Source organism: Ptychodera flava, chromosome 6 (assembly GCF_041260155.1).
Source record: "Ptychodera flava strain L36383 chromosome 6, AS_Pfla_20210202, whole genome shotgun sequence".
NCBI lineage: Eukaryota > Metazoa > Hemichordata > Enteropneusta > Ptychoderidae > Ptychodera > Ptychodera flava.
In genome coordinates, this window is record NC_091933.1 from 43,123,024 (window position 1) to 43,143,862 (window position 20,839).

The 20,839-nt window shown below is 36.6% G+C and overlaps 2 protein-coding genes across 3 annotated transcripts in view; both read right to left on the reverse strand.

The window, feature by feature from the left end:
• Window positions 1–4,626, reverse strand: part of LOC139135892 (cysteine-rich with EGF-like domain protein 2) — a 30,630-nt gene extending 26,004 nt beyond the window's left edge. Inside the window, exons 1-2 of one of the 2 annotated variants that reach the window (XM_070703666.1) lie at window positions 3,977–4,626; window positions 3,083–3,165 (exon numbers count right to left, since the gene is read on the reverse strand). In XM_070703666.1, coding sequence (XP_070559767.1) covers window positions 3,083–3,165; window positions 3,977–4,129 — 236 coding nt within the window. In that variant the 5' untranslated portion in view covers window positions 4,130–4,626. The remainder of the gene's footprint in view (window positions 1–3,082; window positions 3,166–3,976) is intronic. The other variant, XM_070703665.1, reaches the window with a different exon arrangement.
• Window positions 4,627–7,871: 3,245 nt separating this feature from the next.
• On the reverse strand, window positions 7,872–20,835 carry LOC139135894 (endoplasmin-like). The gene is made up of 17 exons (XM_070703669.1): window positions 20,605–20,835; window positions 17,827–17,929; window positions 17,574–17,715; window positions 17,123–17,239; window positions 16,349–16,474; window positions 15,938–16,137; window positions 15,567–15,678; window positions 15,250–15,340; window positions 13,538–13,652; window positions 12,929–13,118; window positions 12,364–12,534; window positions 11,703–11,945; window positions 10,945–11,190; window positions 10,612–10,748; window positions 9,620–9,854; window positions 9,262–9,381; window positions 7,872–8,774 (listed from the first exon to the last, which is right to left on the reverse strand). Exons 1-17 carry the CDS (start codon window positions 20,654–20,656, stop codon window positions 8,745–8,747), a joined length of 2,430 nt encoding a protein of 809 aa, XP_070559770.1. The 5' UTR covers window positions 20,657–20,835; the 3' UTR covers window positions 7,872–8,744.
• Window positions 20,836–20,839: the final 4 nt, after the last annotated feature.

Here is a 20,839-nt window from a genome sequence, read left to right on the forward strand (position 1 = left end):
CACAATCACATCGATTGTGAACCTGTCAACTAGCGGCCGAGTGAAAGTACAACCTTACTGAACCTGTATGTACACACCTATTTGATTACAGGGGACTGTCTACTGATTCTACAATATTTATATTTCATAAAATTGAATTTTCATTCACAATGTATCACATCCGAGTCAATGAATGAGCCGGACGGGTCGAGGGTTTGTAGAGCGACAGTGCCAGTCCGAGGGGTAATTGTCGGGACTGTTTCAAACCGCGGATACGTGGTTAAGTTAAGTGGTTGTGTCATTTCTATCACACTCATACATGTAGTTTACATGTTTGGAAAGTCAAAAAAGTACGTAGGTGTATATGTCGACAAGGCAGAATTTTGAAAGGTCAACTCTATCTCAACGTAGGTCTGGCAGCCATCGATGATACAGGACTCGCTACCAGGGTCCTAAATGCAGCTCCCTACAGTCCCTATAAATGTGCCTGTAGCACCATGTCTCGATCCGATGTCATATCAAAAAATCGAATGATGGAAATAGTAAAATCATAATCGTTGTAGTACGTTCTTGTGCTAGTTGGGTCGTTTTCACAGCACATGTGGTTTGGAGAAATAAAGAGCGCAAAACAGGGGCGCAGATCAATAGCGCAGAATGGGAGCGCAGATGATAGCGCAAATTGAAATGCGCTTGCGCAGTTTGGGGGCGCAGACTGCCGATTTCAGACCTCTCACATAGCTCAAGCAGATGGGTGGTAAACTGCCAACTCCAGGTTTTAGTCATATCCATGCAGGACACTATATGACATGGTTAGAAATGAACAATTACATACAACATTTGCAGCAGCCAGTAGTTGGTGAGTATTTATTTGTATTATTGTTAACCATACTGAAAAAGTAATATAGTATTTTAAGATTGCATTCACAAACAATGACACAATGCCATCAATATTATATATAGCGTCCTTTCTCTGAAAATTGAAGCATTTTCATAAATCTTCACCGAGAGCATTGGCACATATTTTGCGTGAAGGGTAACTCCAACAAATATTGCCTTAATTTGATGAAATACCAGATGTTTTCGCACATTTAATCTTGTCAGGTATCGACAAAGGGTGCCCATCTATAGCTGATGTCAAGGTGTGTCCACGAGGCTGCCAGTATGTTATCTCTTCTGTTAGTGATGGCGAGAAACATGACTTCCTGGTACATTACACTGAAAGGCAGTCTGATATGCAGAAGAAGAGGCGAGCTCAGAAGAGGGCAGCGAATTCCCCTACTACTGTGGATTTGACTGAAGGAGATAGCTGTACCACAGCAGCTGAACCTCAGTCTTGGCTTTGCACGTACAAGTTGCCTGATAGCACAGAATGTAGATTCATGTAAGCTACAGTTCACACTAATTTTCACCAAATTCCATTGGACATATTGGATTATAAAATATTTATTTTCCGAATTTTCTAAAAATATATAAAATTTTTCTACACAGGGGTGAAAGCTATTATCAGTTGAGAAAACACAAACATTAATCCCAACACTTCGTCAGGAAGAAGAGAGTTAGAATTTCCTGAAAATGAAGTACTTCTACTCTGACTGAGCAAACAAAGAAGTGGTCGTCTTTCTGGATGGTAGTCCTCCTGGATGCGCAGTGTGCAGCTGTTACAACCATAAATGAGATGGTTCTTGTCTTACCTCTGAAAGGAGAAACCTGGACTTTATTTGTATTGTTCTTGTTCACTCATAAATAAACTTCAAGTTTTTGTATTTTCATTGGATAAAACACAAAATTAAAATGTGTTCTCAGTGTTAATGAAGTATTGTTTTAGTTGTTTTTTATTTCACCCCATAATTGACTGGTCCTTTGCTTCGCTTTACATAGAAAGAGCCTGCAATAGTTTCAATATAAGTCAATTAAGTTTCTAGGGGGGGTGGGGGGGTTTGGGGGGAAACTAAGGGAATTAAGTTTTTTATCCTACATTGAACTTTTGACGTCGCCCCTAAAGGTGGGTATTAATTTGAATATGATTCCATAGTATTCAATATGATAGATCACAGTAAACACCTGTTAAGTTTAAAAGAGGGTTGTGGAATGAGCATTTGGCTATGAAATTACACTAATTCTGAGAGAACCACGCCGGCTGCATGACAGTAAGTAGCTGCAAATTCAGAGAATCAATATGGATAATGTTTTACATCAGTATTGCATAATATTCAATATTAAAAAAAAATCACGCTTTATGAATTGGTAGATATAACAACATACAAAAATAGCGAGGAACATTTTGGCATTGACACTAACATTTTTCACAATTTGATTTCAGAAACATTGAATACTTTTTAGCCAGTAATAGTAGTCAAGCAAATAGATTTCAAATCTCCACAGTAAAAAGTAAAATCTTAAATTTAAATCCCAATTGCAGTGATAGTCTCAGTAATACTACAGATGATTGTTGTATTGCACATTGTATTTTTGTAAATGTTAGGCTTAGCGGGGTGCAAAAATTGACAAAGGTTTCTAATGTCTATGTACCAGCATTGACATTTTAATTGTGCATTTTAAAACAGGTTATATGCTTTTCAGAATATGCTGGCAATAGGTTACCTTAGGTTCACAAATATAGCAAAGCAGCTGTTCATTTTGAAAACCCTTTCATTGTTCTATATGTGGATTACACATTGGCACAAGAAAGGAATTTACATATTTGTATGTTCCATGTCATTTACATACACTCATTTACAGCATATATGGTTATTACTGGCAACTCAGTCTCCTATGAACTCAACTTCATGTCATAATCTCTGTTAGGATGCAATTTGGAAAGAAGGATTACAAATATGTGACAGAATATCAAAGACTTCTTCAACATTATTTCTTTCCTTGGTTGACTTGCAAAAGGGGAGGGCAAAGAGTCTGCCTTCCTGACCATGTGAGGGTAGTGTAGATCATTTGTTCTGCTGGTATGATTCACAGTGATGCAGTGAAGAACTTCACTTTCAGTACATGAGTTCAGTATCAGTACACAAACTTTCAGTCAAGTTACTTCAACTTCTGACACCATTTTATCCTTGAACATAATGCAGACAGAATTGTAGAAATATTTTACCTGTTTGCATAGCTTCCAAGGGCTCTCTCTTCCCATGCAGTATTGCCACCTCCAAAATTACTTTTAGTTGTTCGTTTTATTCCCTGTTGACAATTGAATATCAAATTAATGTAAATACCTGATATCTCATGTTTGGTGGGTATGATACTTTCTTAAGCCGTGACAAACACTCAATTAATATTCTCAATTTACTCATTTTTTGCCATTAATATGAAAGAAGTCTTGATAGATTTTATAATTATGTATCTCATGCATCAAACAAATGACGTTTCGTCACAACGGTAGCATTCTGTCTCTGTAGCTTATCACAGAAACTTCATTAGAGTAATTCTGTCATTTTTTTTTTTTTTTTTAATCAGTCCATCATCCAACGGGCGTTAGCCCAATTACAGGATGAGGTACGCATAATCCACTATCCCCCAATGGAGCACTGAGGAGTAAAGTGCCTTGCTCAGGGGCACAACACCGTGCTAGAGTCTTGAACTCACTGCCCTCCGACAGTGAGTCCATTACTCTGGACCTACGGGTCTTGAACCGGGTCTCGAACCCACCATCCTCTGATAGCGAGTCCGTCACCCTAATTTTCATTCCTATTTCCGAGCATTACAATAAGTTTTAACAACATAAATCCGACCTTGAAATAATCAAATGCTTTAGGATTGGCTTAATATTTAAAAAAAAAACATTAAAATTCTACCAAAAAAAAAAAAAAGAGAGAAAGGTGGAAGGAGCTTGATAAAATAAATCAATTAAAAAACAATAAATATTGTGGATTAAACTATTGATGTACTATTGTGGTACGTCGATGATAAAACGTTGCTCCGAAATTTTTATGATGAGTGGTGTTGTCACCATGAAGGTAGAGAGCTACCTCCATGTTGTCATTACACTTACCTCATGGAATGCACTTGCTATACCACTGCAAGTCTCGCATTCTTTCTGGGTATCCTTCTTTTTACTCGTTTTTTTCTTCTTAGCACTGCTAATAGACTGTGACATCAACGTCAGCAAAGCAATGCATATCAGCAAAGTTCTGGATAACCGCATCTCTGTCCTGTACTGGTCAGTTGTCGATCACTCTCACAACAATAAAGCCACCGATTCGGTCATTCAACGCGAGTAAGTAAATATCTTCCAGGCTCCTGACAGCTATTGCTACCGTCCCGGTCTCACTGATTATACATTTATACGAACGGAACAGTGAGTCGTGTCTGTCGATTCCGTATATCTAGCAATAGCAGCAGTAACGGATAACCTCGTACCATATACCGGTGCGGTACCCTAGTACTAGTAGAGGCTACCCCCTCAGTCTGCTGGATAACAAAACACACGTGTCAATCACAGATGTAACGATGGCAATCTTTACGGAAAACTACCCTGAAAGCTGTCTTTAAACTCACTGTTAAGTTAACCCGGATATTTTACGGCAATGGAATTCAGAAAGATCTAATTACACGGCGTGGAACCACTGGACACAGAAGTTTCGTAGGGTTTCTTTCACGAACACCGGCTTACTGGGGGCAGCCATGATGAAAATGATAACCAATCAGCTGCCGCCACGACAATGATACTGCGCATGCTCACGAAACTTCTGGATAATTCAACACGAACACGTCACAACTGCCTTTACGAAGGTGTATTAATGGTAACAACTCTGCTGTCGATAATTGAATATTACATGAAAGACATTTTCGACGATCGACCTGAAAATTGTTTATAGCAAAATCATATTATAAAGCTGACGCTTTGGTGAGGCATATCAATGTTTACCTCTTGCTCTAAATTATTCTTTTTACAGGGAAAATATTTTTCTGAAATGTTTTCAGAGATTTTGGAAATTAAAGTAAAAATCAGGTGAAAGTTTTCACTGATCATATCAATATTTAGCAGGATCGTAATAGTGAAGGGTTCTATCAAGAAAGATGTGCATAGTTAGATATTTGCTGAAGAAACCATATTATTTTGGCTAGTTGATTTGATTTCTGATAAATGACAGCGATTACATAACTTCAGCAATGGTAATTGGACCTATCATGTCCTGGAAAGGATAATGTGACAGATTTACATTTTTGAATTCTACTTGGAAATACAGTCAATCTATCACGCTTTTTAAATTTCAAATCAGAATGACTTTCTTCATATTATTAAAAGTTTCTTTAAAACAAAAAAAAATATGACAACAGAGAATTTGATGTGAAACAATTACAAAAACAGAAACAATAGCTTCTATTTAGTTTTGATTGTACTATTTGATCCTAATGACAGTTTGAGTAGCATATATTACATCCTTTTGAAAGAATGCATTTTGTCCTATTCTACTCAAAATCTTCCATCATAATAATAAGCAATAAACAGTAATAAAAGGTTGAATGTTGAAGGATATTTGACATCAAATAATTGTGTGATTGAAATATTGAGGTATAAAGGGCTCTACTTAACATTAAGGTTTTTTGTTTGATGTAAAGATATTATTCGTAACACTTTGCCCCAGTAATGTAACCTTTACTAACAGAAAATCAATTATGGGGCCAGCAGTTTTAACTTTTGATGACTTTTTCACTATTTTTATATTGTATGTCAACTGCAAATTTCATTCTTCTCCCCACAGCATGTTAAAAAGCCTATTATTACGCTAACTAAACGCAATGATATTGTTCATATTTGAATTCTTACCAGATTTCACTTGTCAGCAATAACAATGCAGTCTACACATGTAAAGGCTGAGTTGACAAACTGAATACTGAATATATCAACGTACTTTGGAAGTTGAACAAGAAACCGTAGTTGACATTAAAACAAAGCAGAGAAAAAAATGAGGATGTGAACATTTCCTTACACCAAGAGCTTTAAACTGAGCCCCTTAAAGTGGTAGATCAGAAAAAAATTGTGAAAGTTTGTGAATCTGAATACCTGTTTCTGACGCACATAGTCTATCTTAAGCAACTTATCCCATGATCAAATGTGTGTAGAGGATAAACTGATTTCAGCATTCATAATCAAAATATTTCAGAGTTTAATAATTCAATAAAGTCAACTGTCTTGTTTACAATTATGTAAATATTACAGTCATTAAATAAAAATGGTGTCAACATGAAAGATTTCAAGATAGCAATGCCAGAAGTGCCAGAAGTACCAATCAACGATTTCCACTGGAAGAGGGGTGTGGGAAGAGGGAGAGAGAGGGACAATTTCCACTGGAAGAGGGGTGTGGGAGAAGGGAGAGAGTGGGACAATTTCCACTGGAAGAGGGGTGTGGGAGGAGGGAGAGAGCGGGACAATTTCCACTGGAAGAGGGGTGTGGGAGGAGGGAGAGAGCGGGACAATTTCCACTGGAAGAGGGGTGTGGGAAGAGGGAGAGAGAGGGACAATGGGGAAATTGATCACAAATCATATCATGGGACAGGGGGATTTGTTCAAACTTAGATTGCAATGATATGCCTTGTGGGAGGATTTGACAAAGCTGCAAGATGGTAGTTTTAATGAAGTCCTCAATTATCTACATGTAGCATGTAATTTCCCCCACTTTTGAGTATTTGACATTCTTTGTAGCCTGTGGGTGTGAAATTTACATGGCTTAAAAAAACAGTAACAGATGTCAAAATCCCCGTTAGACTTACACACCCGAGTGTCTTCATAATTTTTAAAGTAATTTGTAGAGGAATGGTTTATAAATCTAAATTGACATGACATGTCTGCTCCAGTTGTAATCACCTTCCTGCTTCTCTGAAAGCTATGAAGCAATTGGTGTTTATGACATATTTATGAATTCCATGGGAACCCTAAATTCTCATCATAATCCTTGTGTATCCACTGCAATCTTCATCCAAAATTTTAAAGAAAATGGCAAAATTCTTATGCTATTGCTACTACTGCATACTATTATTACTATCATATAGTCTCCACCTTAAAGAATTGCAATGATTTTTATTTCTGCAATCAGAAGAATTTCTCACCTTGGATACCTGCTAATTGCTGACGTGTGCATATTGATTTGTTCTAACATGATAATATGGGTATACTTGTTAGATTTGATGGGTAGATTGGTTTTGTTCTTTGCACCACAAATACTTTTTCAGTGTTGCAGCCAGGAATTTTAACCCAGGGGATACTGTGTCCCACTATTGTTTATGTTGGAGGGCAGTTTGCACATTTTGCGGACAACCTGTGTCAGTTGTCAATCAAATTTTGTGTTATTTTGTAACAAATTAGTTTCACACAACAAAATTCAAACTAACGGAACAGCATCGCTATGCTTGAATTTCAGGCTATCATAGCAGTACACTGTATCTGCTGCAAATCAGAGATCTGTCGGTCTACAAGCAGTATTTTAATTACTTCCTATCACAGCTTCGAAAGGACATAAATACTAGCCTCACAGCACGGTGATTGAGGGACCATGAATAGAAGGTGAACAATAACTTTACAGATATCCAAAAACTGGAGAAAGGACATATATATGGTCACTAAACATCACTACAGGCAAGCCCTGCTTCAGTGGTATACATGATGTACAACACTGAAAATTAACACTTTGGCATTTAGATAGCATTGTTAAAGATTTTTGAACTTCTAAATAAACATATTTCTCTATTTCTGCTTACTCATCATACTGTTGCTCTGTGGATATAGAACTTTGAATGTGGAAATGTTTTCTTTTTGGTCATGAGATGATTGCACTGGTCACATACAAGAACAACCAAGACTTTACACTGATTAATACCAGCAAGTTTCATCTGGGGACAGGGTTGCACTAATTTTAAAAGATCAGAGTGCACATGGTAACCACACATTTGTTTAAAGAAATAATTTATTTTCTTCCTTGTTCAAAATTGATACAATAACGATGAAACTTTTAATCCATCTGATTCCTGTCATCACATCCATTATTTTGATAAAAACATAAAAAGGCAAGGTTTTGACCGATGAATCACTCAGAATCCCCTCTAGCAAATAGCACATACTGTAGAACAATCATGCCACAAATGTACAGAGAAAAATGGCTAGTTAATCCATCTGAATTTTTTGAAAGTCACAGTGCAATGTCCATGCATGTTTTGCATATCACTATGTAAGAAACTTGAGTCCTAATAGAAAAAAACGTTACATCTTTCTTTTTTTTCCCTCTTTGAAACACAGAAAACAGAAGTCTACGACAATCCACAAGAATAACATTTAAGTTGCTTTTGCTCCATATTATTATATTCATGACAGTGTAACATACAGTGATCTTGATTTCTCTAAAATTTACAGGAACAATTGTAAAAAAAATTATATTATGCAGCTCGGTGTTGCTACCTGAATGAGTATAAAATATTGACTGCAATAAATATCTGTATTCTAGTGATGTTTGGGAGACAGGACAACTAATGACAAAACCCTGCTGCCGATGATGAAGTACTGATTCTGATGTTACTGTTCTGCACATGAATATAGAGCAATGGTGCATAATAGTTGAACAACACTTTGCTGAAAAGAGACGCCTTCCAGAGCAAGGCTCTGTTGATGAAGGCAGAACAGTTTATGAAGTTTTATCTGTAGTAGACATGAAGATGATGACGATGATGACAACGATGAAGATACGGGTCAGAATTCCTTAATGACAATTGCTGCACTGTAACAACTACACTACTCTCTCTTTGCATGGAATGGCAGTCATCATCTTTTAGAGTTCATCATGGTCTTCTGTGTTCTCCTGATGATAAAATAAAAACATGAGTGATGTTAGTTTCTGAATGCAATCCTACGCAATGCTTTTTATTTGTTGGATTGTTCTGTATCTATCATCTTATCCGTTTTGGTTAATTTCAATAAACAGTATTTTTTTTGAGTAAATTGTAATGGGAAGTATAAAAAAGTTAAGCAAAGTATGAATCTGAGAAAGTTGGCCTTGTAGAAAATAAATGTGAAACCTTTGAGGGGTTATAGGCTGATACATAGAAAAAAAAAATCTTTCCGGTAAATTTTTTGCAAAGTGTGAACATATACAAACAATTCCAGTTCTAACCAAGAGAAGAGTTTTAGCTGAACTTACATACAGGCCAGACTTCAGTTTGAAATTGTCTTAGAAAACTGTATCATTGTCAACATCATGAAAAGTATTTAAATGATCAAAATATTGGTCACAATGGTCTCAGCAAAGTGCATTATTCTGATGTTAAAGATGGTACTGGTAAACTTACTTCTGGTTCTTCAGTTTCTTGTGTTTCTGTTTCCTCATCTTCACTGTCAATTTCTTCTTCATCTTCCTCATCTTCTTCCTCTTCTTCTTCCTCTTCAATGTCTTCAGGCCATTCTTCAACCTGGTTGGAGGAGAACAAATGATGCGCTGAATATTTCCTGCTGACATGACTTGAGGAAAGAAAACCTGACACACTGGCACTCTAATTCCCATCACAAAATACAGCATACTGTCTGGCATACATTTGCATAATACAGACACGAAGTGTTCTGAGACTTGTAATCCTTGGAAAGATAGTGTTACCATTTTGGAACACAATTTTCACCAGTATTAAATTTGGTCAAATTGATAACTCTTACCTGTGCATCTGGATCTAAATCCATGCTAATCTTTAGCATCCTCTCAATTCTGCTGGCAAAAGCAGCGGAGTCATCCAACTGGAAGCCAGATCTGAGAACTGCTGTTTCAAACATGAGGACAGCAAGATCCTTTGCTCTCTGATCATCTTCATCAGCATCAACACGGCCCTTCAATTCTTTGACCAATGGATGGCGGGGGTTCACTTCCAAAATTTTCTTTTGACCTGAATAGAAGCTGTAAGCATAAATAAAATAATGAGTTACTAACTTGAGTATCAATAGTGATATTTTTATTTATCAAATACATATCATCAATTTAAAAGTAATTAATAAATAATGTCCTCCATACATGGTGAAAAAGAAAAATACCAGATATCTTTCAGTGATAAATTTGACTGATTGCTTTTATGTTCGTCAACTGTATTTTGCGAGGGGTCATATTATAGCACTTTTTAAAATGAAATAGGTGGAAAGAGACCATGGATGACATTTAAGTTGAACAAGAAAAATGAGAATGTTTAAGGTACAATGCACCTCGGGGACAATGTTCAGGCCTTCAAATTTTATCAATTTTCTTCTGACCTACCACTTGTGGGGGCTCGTTTTGAAGCTCATGGCGAAAGAAAAGTTTTCACCGTCTTAATTTTTCAAAAATCGAAAATTTTATTTTTTCTCATAGAGTTAACACAGGCATGGCGGCCATTTGGATTTCAAATATTGAGAAACCACAAGTTATTTGTCTCTCTAGTACCAAAGTTTGCACGGTGACCCCTGATTTTTATTCTTGCTTTGGTAAGAGAATGGTTGAAAGTTTCACTGAGGAAAGTTTGAGCAAAAGTTTAAGTCTTTCACTTTCGAGGTGCATATTACCTTAACAGAAACTCGGCAGTTGCTGGTAGTGTTAATTTGCTGACACTGTTGTATCAGAAAGCCCTGTATTGACAACATCAGTTTTGAAACGCCAAGAGAAATTATTTTTCTGCTGTACCCACCTTGACTGTGAGTCCTTGGCCTGGGCATATGCTTGTGCCTTCATGATACGTTCCATGTTACCTGACCAGCCATAGGAACTGGCAACCAGGGCGCAGGGAGAATCTGTCAAACGGTTGGAAATGACTGCTTCCTTGATCTGAAAAATGAAAAAAATTTAGGTCTCATGATGAAAATATTGCCATGATAATCACAATTAATTTTGATTTCAAACAAAAGAGGATAAAAGAAAAATGCTGCTCTCTTTAGAGATTTAAAAATATTTGTTGTTAAAATGGTTTAAAATGATGAAATTTCAAATGCATCATTGTTCACTGTACAGAGTTTTTTTTTACCTTGTCTTTCAGTGGGGTATCCTTCAACCATTTCATCAATGGTTCATATTCCTTTTCAGTTTCTTCACGTCTTTCCTTGGCTTTGTCAGATTCATCCATCTTAAGACCTTCTTTGGCGACGTTCTGGAATTTCTTGCCTTCAAACTCTGGCAGGGACTGTATGCAGTACTCATCTACTGGCTCTGTTAAGTACAGTACTTCATAGCCCTTCTTCAGCAGTCTTTCCACGAATGGAGAATTTTCAACCTATGTAAAATATCAGATTTCACAAAATATTTTAGATCAGTGTGAGTGTTCATACCAATTTTTATGGTGTAATATATTTTGTGTCCCAATAAACACCAGCTGTACATAATCTTGCTTTGTTTCGTTTTGTTTATGCTGATTGCCTTGATGTTTGCAGGGTCAAAGAAGCAATGTTCTTCTGAAAGTACCTGTTTAGCCATTTCTAATTGAAAATAAAGAATATCACAGAGTGGCTTCGTATAAAGTTTGAAATCCCATCGAGAAGTGTTATCCAGATAACTATCATGAGACACTTAAAGAAATATGACTTTATCACCTTCACCAGTAGATCATCAAAAAGGTTGTGGGAAAACTACTTCTTTATTATCAGTTTTATGGAAGGATTTAGAACATAAATTCAACTATCTTGTCTAGTAAATTTCAAACCATCGAGACATCCATATGACACACATGTTGGCACACAATACTACCTGAAAAAATGAAACAGTACGAAAGAGTAAACAAGAACTTGCCTCCTTTCTGGATGTTCCAGCCATGAAGTAAATGTGCTCCTGTTTTTCCTTCATTCTTTCCAAATAATCAGCAAGACCGGTCAGTTCAGTGTCAGAGTTGGAGGAGAAGAAACGGACAAGTTTAGCCAGACGTGTACGGTTGGAATGGTCCTCGATGATGCCAAGCTTGATGTTGGTGCCAAATTCCTTCCAGAACTTCTCTTTGAAGTCTTCAGCGTCCATCTTCTTGATCATGTCCAAAGTCTATGGGTGAGAAACACATGATGTGAGCCATTCTCAATTTCAAGTTCAAATGTTTAACTGCAGTCTTGATTTTTGTAATATACTAAAAGAATGACATACTATTACATATTTCATGAATAGGAACTGTTATGTAACAAATCATGCATGATATTTATTCTTTTGACAATTGTTTTGTTTTCTAGAAGTATTGGCATGTTATGCTTGATGTATCTTTATTGTCCATTGGTTCAAACAAATGTTATGTAGAAGAGAAATACTGAATCGGAAATTGATAAAATATTTTCAAATAACTTATATATTCAGAGAATATATTTCAAATATATTTCAAATAACTTATATACTCAGAGAATACACTGATTTCAAATTCCTGTAAATTTCCTGAAAAATGTAAATACTAGGATTATATCAGAATTCTTACCTTTCTGACAAGCTTCTTCTTGATAACCTTCAGGAGTTTGTGCTGTTGTAGAGTTTCACGTGATACGTTGAGGGGAAGATCGTCTGAATCAACAATACCCTTGACGAAATTCAGATACTTGGGCATCATGTCTTCAAAGTCATCAGTGATGAAGACACGGCGTACATACATCTGTAATATGAAACAATCAAGATGAATACCTTGTGATAAGGTAATTTGCCATGTCAGTTTCAAGCACAGATGCAAAAACAGGTTTTGTCAAAGTAAGAAACTACTGATGTTTCAAATTTCCTTTTGGGAGAATCATGAAGTCAAACACTGATGTCTGACGTTTGGAACATATTTATGAATGGGAATAAAAAGAATGGTAACCTTAAAACAAGGATACAAGCACAGTCTTGTGAAAGAAAATGTGACTTCTTGATATGAATCAGTCTTTGATCATTGGTTTGTTTCAGTTTTGCTGGAGTTCATGTTGCAAGGAGTCAGATAAGAAGTACAAAAGTCATTCAAGAGTTGCTCCTTTTCATTTTGAAGAAACTGTCAAAATTGAGGAGAAACTTACCTTAATAGCATCAACTTTCTTTCCATAATCCTGGAACATGCCTGTAGGAGCACTCTTTGGTACATAGAGAATGGATTTAAAAGTGACCTCTCCTTCAGCTGTGAAATGAGTCTTGGCCAAAGGATCTTCAACTTCTTTGGTGAATTGTTTGAAAAATTCATTGTATTCTTCATCGGTGATTTCCTTGGGACTGAAATGAAATATGGAATGATAGTAAATACAATAGAAAGTTGGTTTGTAAATAGAGAAGACAGTTAATTGTAAATAAAATAGATATTTGGGTTTGTATATAGAGTAGATTGTTACAGTTTGTTCCCTGCATTATACAGTTGTGGTCTTGATCAATGCTAACTTCTTGAAACCAAAGAATTGCAGTTAAACATTGTCAGGAGCTTCGACTATTATTGAGAAAGGGGCATATGTCAAATTCACAATGATGTTCTGCTACAGTTTCCAAGTCATCATCTGCCCATGGTTTTTTTCACAATGGTCTGACTTTGAAACAACCCAAGTGTTTCACCAAACAAAGTGATAAAGGGCTATGAAGTGCCATCTACAGACTAACTGATCATAGTGAGTGTATGTCAGAACACTGTCATTATGACTTACTTTCTAGTCCAGATTGGTTTGTTGGCATTCATCAGTTCCCAGTCCCATGTGGTTTTTTCAACCTTCTTTGTTTTGGGTTCCTTCTCTCCTTCCTCTTCATCTTCCACAGTGGCTTCTACAAAAGTGAAAATTAAATTGTTAAGATACATACTGAGGAACCATCACTCTGAATTCTACAGCTATTTTAAAATGATTGTTTACATGCTATACACAAGGTCACCTCTTAAATGACAATAGTGTATTTCAATACACTGATTGCTTTCTAGCCACACTTACATTTTGAAATATTTCTTTGGTATAGCAGGGCTCGAAATACTTTTTTTCAACCACCTGTCCACTGGACAAGTCAAAATAAAAAGTACCTGTCCCAGTGAGAAAAGTACCTGTCCAAAATGGCATAATTTATTCTAAGAAACTATACTAGTTTCAATTCAATTCAACAAACTCATGCCTGTATCATATGCAAACTGGCGTAACAGCGGTGTCGAGATAGCTTTGAGAATCTCCCAATCTAAGAGATTTGAGACGTGACCTTAGATAAATCAATATGGCTGCCTCCTGTAAACAGTGATTAGATATTATCGAATTTTCTTTTACTTTTTTCTGACAGGTAAATATCCAAATAATGATTTTCAAAATTGTAAAAGGTATATACTGTAACAGCGTTTCCGTTAACACAAAATCCTGTGTATTTTACGCAAAATAGTCTGAAATACGCAAAAAAAAAATCATGACTGCGTAAACTAATACGCATTGAGAAATGCCGCCCCTTGACATGGACGTACTTGGCTCGCACTACATTGCCTCAACGTGGTTCAATGCAGGACAAAAATAGAACATATGCACCTGCTTGCAAGTGACATTTATCATGATATTGCAACATTTTAGACTTTAGCGGACCGCAACTCTTTATGAAACATTGTATTTCATCATCACAAAGCATCATGTCAATCAGTTCTGTACAGACAATGACACTACAGATGCAAAAAATTCGAGAATCCATCGAGTTGGTAACACAATACAGTTAATCATGGTCATTAGGTCGCATGTTATTTGGAAAGTGTTTACGGATGACGATTTACACTCTGTAGGGTTGCATCTTGAGAGGTCCCGCTGGACTTTGATCAGTATCTGCTTTTTGTTGGCCCTTTGAAAACATTAATTTCACGGTCAGAAAGTATTTTCTTTGAACATGAAGTCATTAGGCTGCTCAACGATCATTTACGAGACATGCATCATGGCATTGCATACATGCGTTCAGCTACTATGAAGCCCCCCCCCCACTTTATTGTTTTTTGTTAACAGAGCATGCGCATTACAGGAAACCCCCAAGTTCGACAGAAAAGAATGCCCAACTCACTTCAGATACCGATTCCCACCGACACCGTACGTGTTGTTGATACATTTTACGCAAATAAAAACCAAGTTGCGTAAAATCGTACGCAAGTTTTGAAATTGTAACGGAAACGCTGGTATATAAATTTAAACTTATGAATATTTGCTGTAGTCAATAGGTTGAAATACTGGTTGCAGGCTGAAAAAACCTACCTGTCCACTTGGACAAGTACTTTTCAAAACTACTTGTCCCAGGCCAAATTTCACTTGTCCGGGACAGGCAGACAGGTATTATTTCGAGCCCTGTATAGGCTTCTGATTCTATGAAATCACAAACCCAGGGACAAATAAAACATTTACCAGGATGAAACACTCACCATCTTCATCTTTTGGTTCTTCATCTTCTTCCTCAGCTTCTTCATCAGCTGGGACATCTTCATCTTCGTCTGGCTCATCCACGTATTCAGTCTATGTGGGTAAAGCATAACAGGTAATCAATATTCAAAACTTTTTTGTCACCTAGACGGCACTGTCTTGCAGTTCATAAACTATGACAAATCTAACCATCCACATCTCAACATAGTTAATATCACAATTACTTGCATTTTCTTGGTGTTATTTTGGATGAGAGAACAACTTTCTCAATCAATCGAAATAATTTTATTTTTCACAAATGAAAGCAAAGATCGTGTACCTTGCTGGCCCAGAGGTAGATAGGGAAGTTGATGAACTGGCTGTATTTCTTGACAAGATTCTTGATGGTTTCTGGTTCCAAGAACTCATATGCCTCCTCCTTCAGATGCAGACTACAAAGAGAAATATCCCAACACAATGTTTTACGACTGAAGTGGAATCAAATTATGACACAACAGACTTTGGTATCGGAGAATTTGAAAAATAGATTTGATTGTCATGTGTCCAGATTTCTATGCATTGAGAAATCATTGTGTATAGTTCATTCAGAGCCCTGTGACGTTTTGAGCACAAACAGGAAATGCAACGCACATGTTGTACAAAATAAATGAGCAGTTTATCGCAGGACAGTTTGATATTGCAGCACCATACCTGATAGTTGTACCACGTTTGAGTGTATCACCACGTGGATCTTCAGTGACAGAGAACTCATTGGCATCAGATTCCCAGATGTGTTGCTTGTCCTCGTTGTGTTTTGATGTCACAATTACTCTCTCTGAGACCAAGAATGAGGAGTAGAAACCAACACCAAATTGACCAATCAGATCACCAGCTTCCATAGATGACGCTTCCTATAGATGGTAAAATAATTGTCATAAGACAGAAGGTCAGATGTCCATTAAAGCTTCTCACTTGACTTTTCTGTATTCTGTATCGATTGGTCAGTGAAAATATGTTAGTTCTGGCCTTCAATAACATTGTTTATAAAACAGTAGTATTTGATATCAGAGCACAGTATGTATCTGAGAAGTGACTGTGACTGAAGTTTTAGCACATACTTACCGACATCTTATTGAGGAATTCACTGGTTCCAGATTTTGCTATCGTTCCCAAGTTATTTACAAGATCACTTTTTGTCATACCAATACCAGTGTCTGTTACATGCAGCATGTGATTGTCTTTGTCAGCCTGAAATTCAAATAAACGTACAAAGATTTATACTGATTAGTTATAAGTGAAAACAACGGAAACACTGCAACATGATATGACCTTTAGTTATTATTTAAGCAGTATTCATTTCAAGGAACCTGCTGTATGGATTCAGGCTTCATTGGTGAAAGCTTGGATCTTATGAGAAGTTGTACTTTTAGAGTTTTGGGTTTTGAAAAGTTATCACCAACAGTCAAATTATATTCCCACTGTACAAACTACTTCATGAGATAATTGAAATTTACAGACTGTTAAACACCATCTGTAATTTCTTCCTTGAGTTGATAGCATTTTCTCCAAAAGGTCACAGTTTAAACCTTATAAGTTCAAATGCTGTTGTCAGTAAGTCTTTCACTCCAAGAACTTTTGACTCAAACAAAATGTACCACTTGCAAGTTTTGATCAATTTGATACATTTTCCATTCTATGCCCTGTCAGTATAATCTTTTCAAACATCAATGCACACATAATATCATACAGCTACTTTGACTTTGCATTCACATTTTTTAAGCATGATATGCCAAGACAAATGTTCAACATAATTCAACTAGTCTGGGCAGGATTAACTAGTCAGAGACAACATGAAAGTTTAGAGCTAGAATACCATACATGTTGATGTAAACTCACCTTTATTCTAACAACTAGTTCCTCTGTTGCATCAAGGGCACTCTTGTCAGTGAGTGATAGCAGACGGATTTTATCCAACGCATCAGAAGCGTTTGAAATCAATTCACGCAAGAAAATCTGTTGAAAGGGAAAGAAGCACAGTAGGAGTCGTCGTAAGTTTCAAGAAATGAACATTCTTTCTATGTATAAATTGGAAATTAACCACGAGATTATTTTGATCAATTTGGAGCATATGCACTCAATCTGCATATTCTACTACTGGGTACTTCATGGAAGTTAAACATTTGCAGGATTTCTGTCCACCTCATCAATAGTGCTGCTGCAACTCCTCATCAATAGTGCTGCTGCAACTCCTCATCAATAGTGCTGCTGCAACTCCTCATCATAGGCCAAAATGAGAACTAGGAGTTCAAAAGTTACGTTTTGAGTTTGAACAACAACTGATACATACCTCCTTGTTTTTGTAAAGAGAATTAATGATAAGTTTCATCATTCTGTCTACTTCTGCTTGAAAAGTATGCTTTTCTGCTTTTTCTCGAAGTTCTTTCATCTGTGCTACACTGAGTCCATCTAACTTGATGGCTTCCTCTTCCCTGCAACACAAAATCGATGATTCATGTTAGGCAAGAACTTCATATTCCAAGCAGATTGTTTCATAGAAGATATTAATTTTGATTAAATCAAAATCAGATGTAATTGTTTACCTTTGTACAACTTCATCATCTGTTTTTGATCCATCTCTGCTACTTCCGATGTCATCTTCAACTGTGACTTCTGCATCTTCTGAGTCCTCAGCTAGAACACAGGCTGTTTGATAAAAGAATAAAACAGAAATGGGTGAGAAAACTTCACAAAGGACCCGAGAGTTCAATATTTTGAGATGAGTTAGCAGGAAATGGAGATACCAACTTCAACAAATGTGTTGAAGATGACACAACTGTGTCAACTCCTACTCACCTCCAAAATATCCTTCCATGTCTAGTAGATAAACTGAAGTAGGAAATCACTTTCTGAATCTACCTCTGATAATTTTATAGCTTCATGTACAAAAATGCACCCCAATTCTTTTTCAGCTACTTTTTAATATTAAGGGCCATTATTTTTTCCACTTGAAAATCGTCATCATGTATATAGGTGTTTCCAAAGTGATGTTCAAATTTATGATGTAGTGTGTAATCTATTGAAATTAAGCATCTAAAATTTGGGTTCAAAGAGTCCCTAAAGCTTTGTTTCTTTCTAAATTTTGGACAATTAGAATATTTTGCATTATTTGTTACCTACAGATGGTTTCAAAGCTGTGTGTATTACAAGCTTTACTGATGCCGAGTTATACTTGTGAACATGCTACATGGTGATATTTCACATGAATAATTTTCCAACTTCTTTGTTCTACAAAGTAAAAGCATTTTTCTTAACAAAGAAACTATTAAATATCTGTACAGGTTTCTAATGAAAGACCTGCTGTGATGGTACAACATAAATGGCTGAAACATGCACGTGTCATTTGCATAAGTAATGAATAGCTCTATTAATAACCCACATCCATTGTTATAAGTCTGCAAGCTGCTACTAGTAGGAGTATTTGTCAAAAAACTATTGGACGTTCGTAACATTTCCCCATTATCAGTGGGTATGACAGCCCTCACTTCTGACAGAAATGTTATTTTTATCAGTTTTGAAACATGTGTACCAAGATAGTACAACGTGTTAATACCAATCTCTGTGAACCTATTGGTTTCTAAAGTACCAGGATATTTGAGCACCAGTTGCAAAATCTGCAAAGGCTATGCTAAAGAAAGTGCTGGATGGACATATAGAATGTTACACATTACAAGGAACCTATCATACTTCCAAAGTCACTTTTTACATTTGTTAAAAGTGGGCATTCTGGCCATAGGCAACTATGTGCTCCATTTACACCACCAGACTGAACATTGATGAAATCACTTCCTCCTTTTGCTGGTGTCGTGTCACATGCTTTTAGTTTAGATTGGACAACATTAAATGCTTTGGTTGATAGAATTGCAATCCTTTCATTCATTCATTGTCAGCTAGAAGAAATATACTTTTACATTACTTGATATGAATGTCCTCACAAATGTCATGGAAATTTATTCCTTGTTGCTCACATGTTCTGAATAAAAAACTCGTCCTCCATGACAGATATTGTAAAAATCTTTTCAAAGTTACCTGCATGTATTGATTAAAAGCTGGTCCCATGACAATCATTTTCAAATTGTAATGATGATGATAACTGCAGGTATACTGGCATTATTTCAATCTTATCTTAGTGATAAAGTTTGTTTCGGGTGATGTGCAAGAGTACGTGGTGTTGTCCTTTGTTTTCCTGATGAAACTTAGATATTAAATATAAATTTGCTTATCAAATAGATCAGACAAAAAATATGTGCCTTTCTGCAGTTGTAACTTGTGAAAAACTTTGCTTCGACATGAAGGTAGCAGCTTCTATCTCAATGACTTCACAGAGGTTCAGACATTTTCGGACCATGGATGATTTAAATGCACACTACTTACAAAACACATTGCATGGGGGTAGCTCTATTTCCACTATCATAATCATGTGTGATTTTATATTAACTGTATGCCAAGGCTGTAATGAAAACTGTGTATATGCATGACATCAGTCTGATTTTGCTTTGATGTGTACGTCAATTTGAAAATTATCAGCACTTTAAAGTTCCTGAATCCTTTACCTACTTGTATTACTGCAAGTTATTGTCTCTATACCTTCATGGTATAACTAAGCTCCAATGGTACTAGAAAGTTGGTGAATGTATTATTAAGAGAATAGTTTCTCTGGCGGGTACTTGACAAAGCATGAGTTGAAGTAGAAACCCTGCGTACGATGCTGTGTGTTCCCGGCGTGTGGGTGGGAGAACACACGTAGGATCGTACGCAGGGCTGGAGTACTAGAGTTGTAGTAATGAAAGCAACGCGGAAAGAGACCACGGTACCATTCCACGAATGGAGTTTCGACAAGCTTCTCTTTTTACCTCGATGCTTTAACGTATATTGTGATCATGGACGTAAGGTCCATGATTGTGACTGTTTTTCAGTTCTCTTCATATCTGTAAACACTTTCGCCAAAGACAACAGTTTGCCTTGAATGTGAAGTGTCATTTTTAACTGCGATTACTGCTGGTATGTGCCAATGCCAGGCTCGAGCCTGGAGGAGGGTGACATGTGACTTCGGTGTCAACTCAGAGAACATCTTAAAACACACAGAGTCCTGGATTTTGGAGAAACAAATGTTATTTCATCAAGGTACTATGGAAAACCAATACATAAAGCTACACTTCTTTTTCCATATATATCAGAGAGCACGACAAAGTTATACCGAAACTGTCACTACTTCCGCACTCACGTTGAATGAAGCCAATGAAAGACGTCCACGCGTACACATGTTTTCGTGCTCACCCTTTTGCGGTGTTTTTGAAAATTAAACGCAAGAAATTACTTACAGGATGCTAAAACGAGGGCTAGAAGTCCCAGTAACCACAATTTGCTCTTCATCTTTGTCAGTGTATATGAACTCTCGATGAAGCTACACGAAAATGTGTTACAAGGAGGTGACTGAAGACAACACGGAAATCCCTGGAAGTTTAGGGAATACCTTGCCGGTTGTGAACCAATGAAAATGCACCGCGTAGCTGCATGTGATAAAAATTGTCCAATTAGATTATTCCAAATCATGTA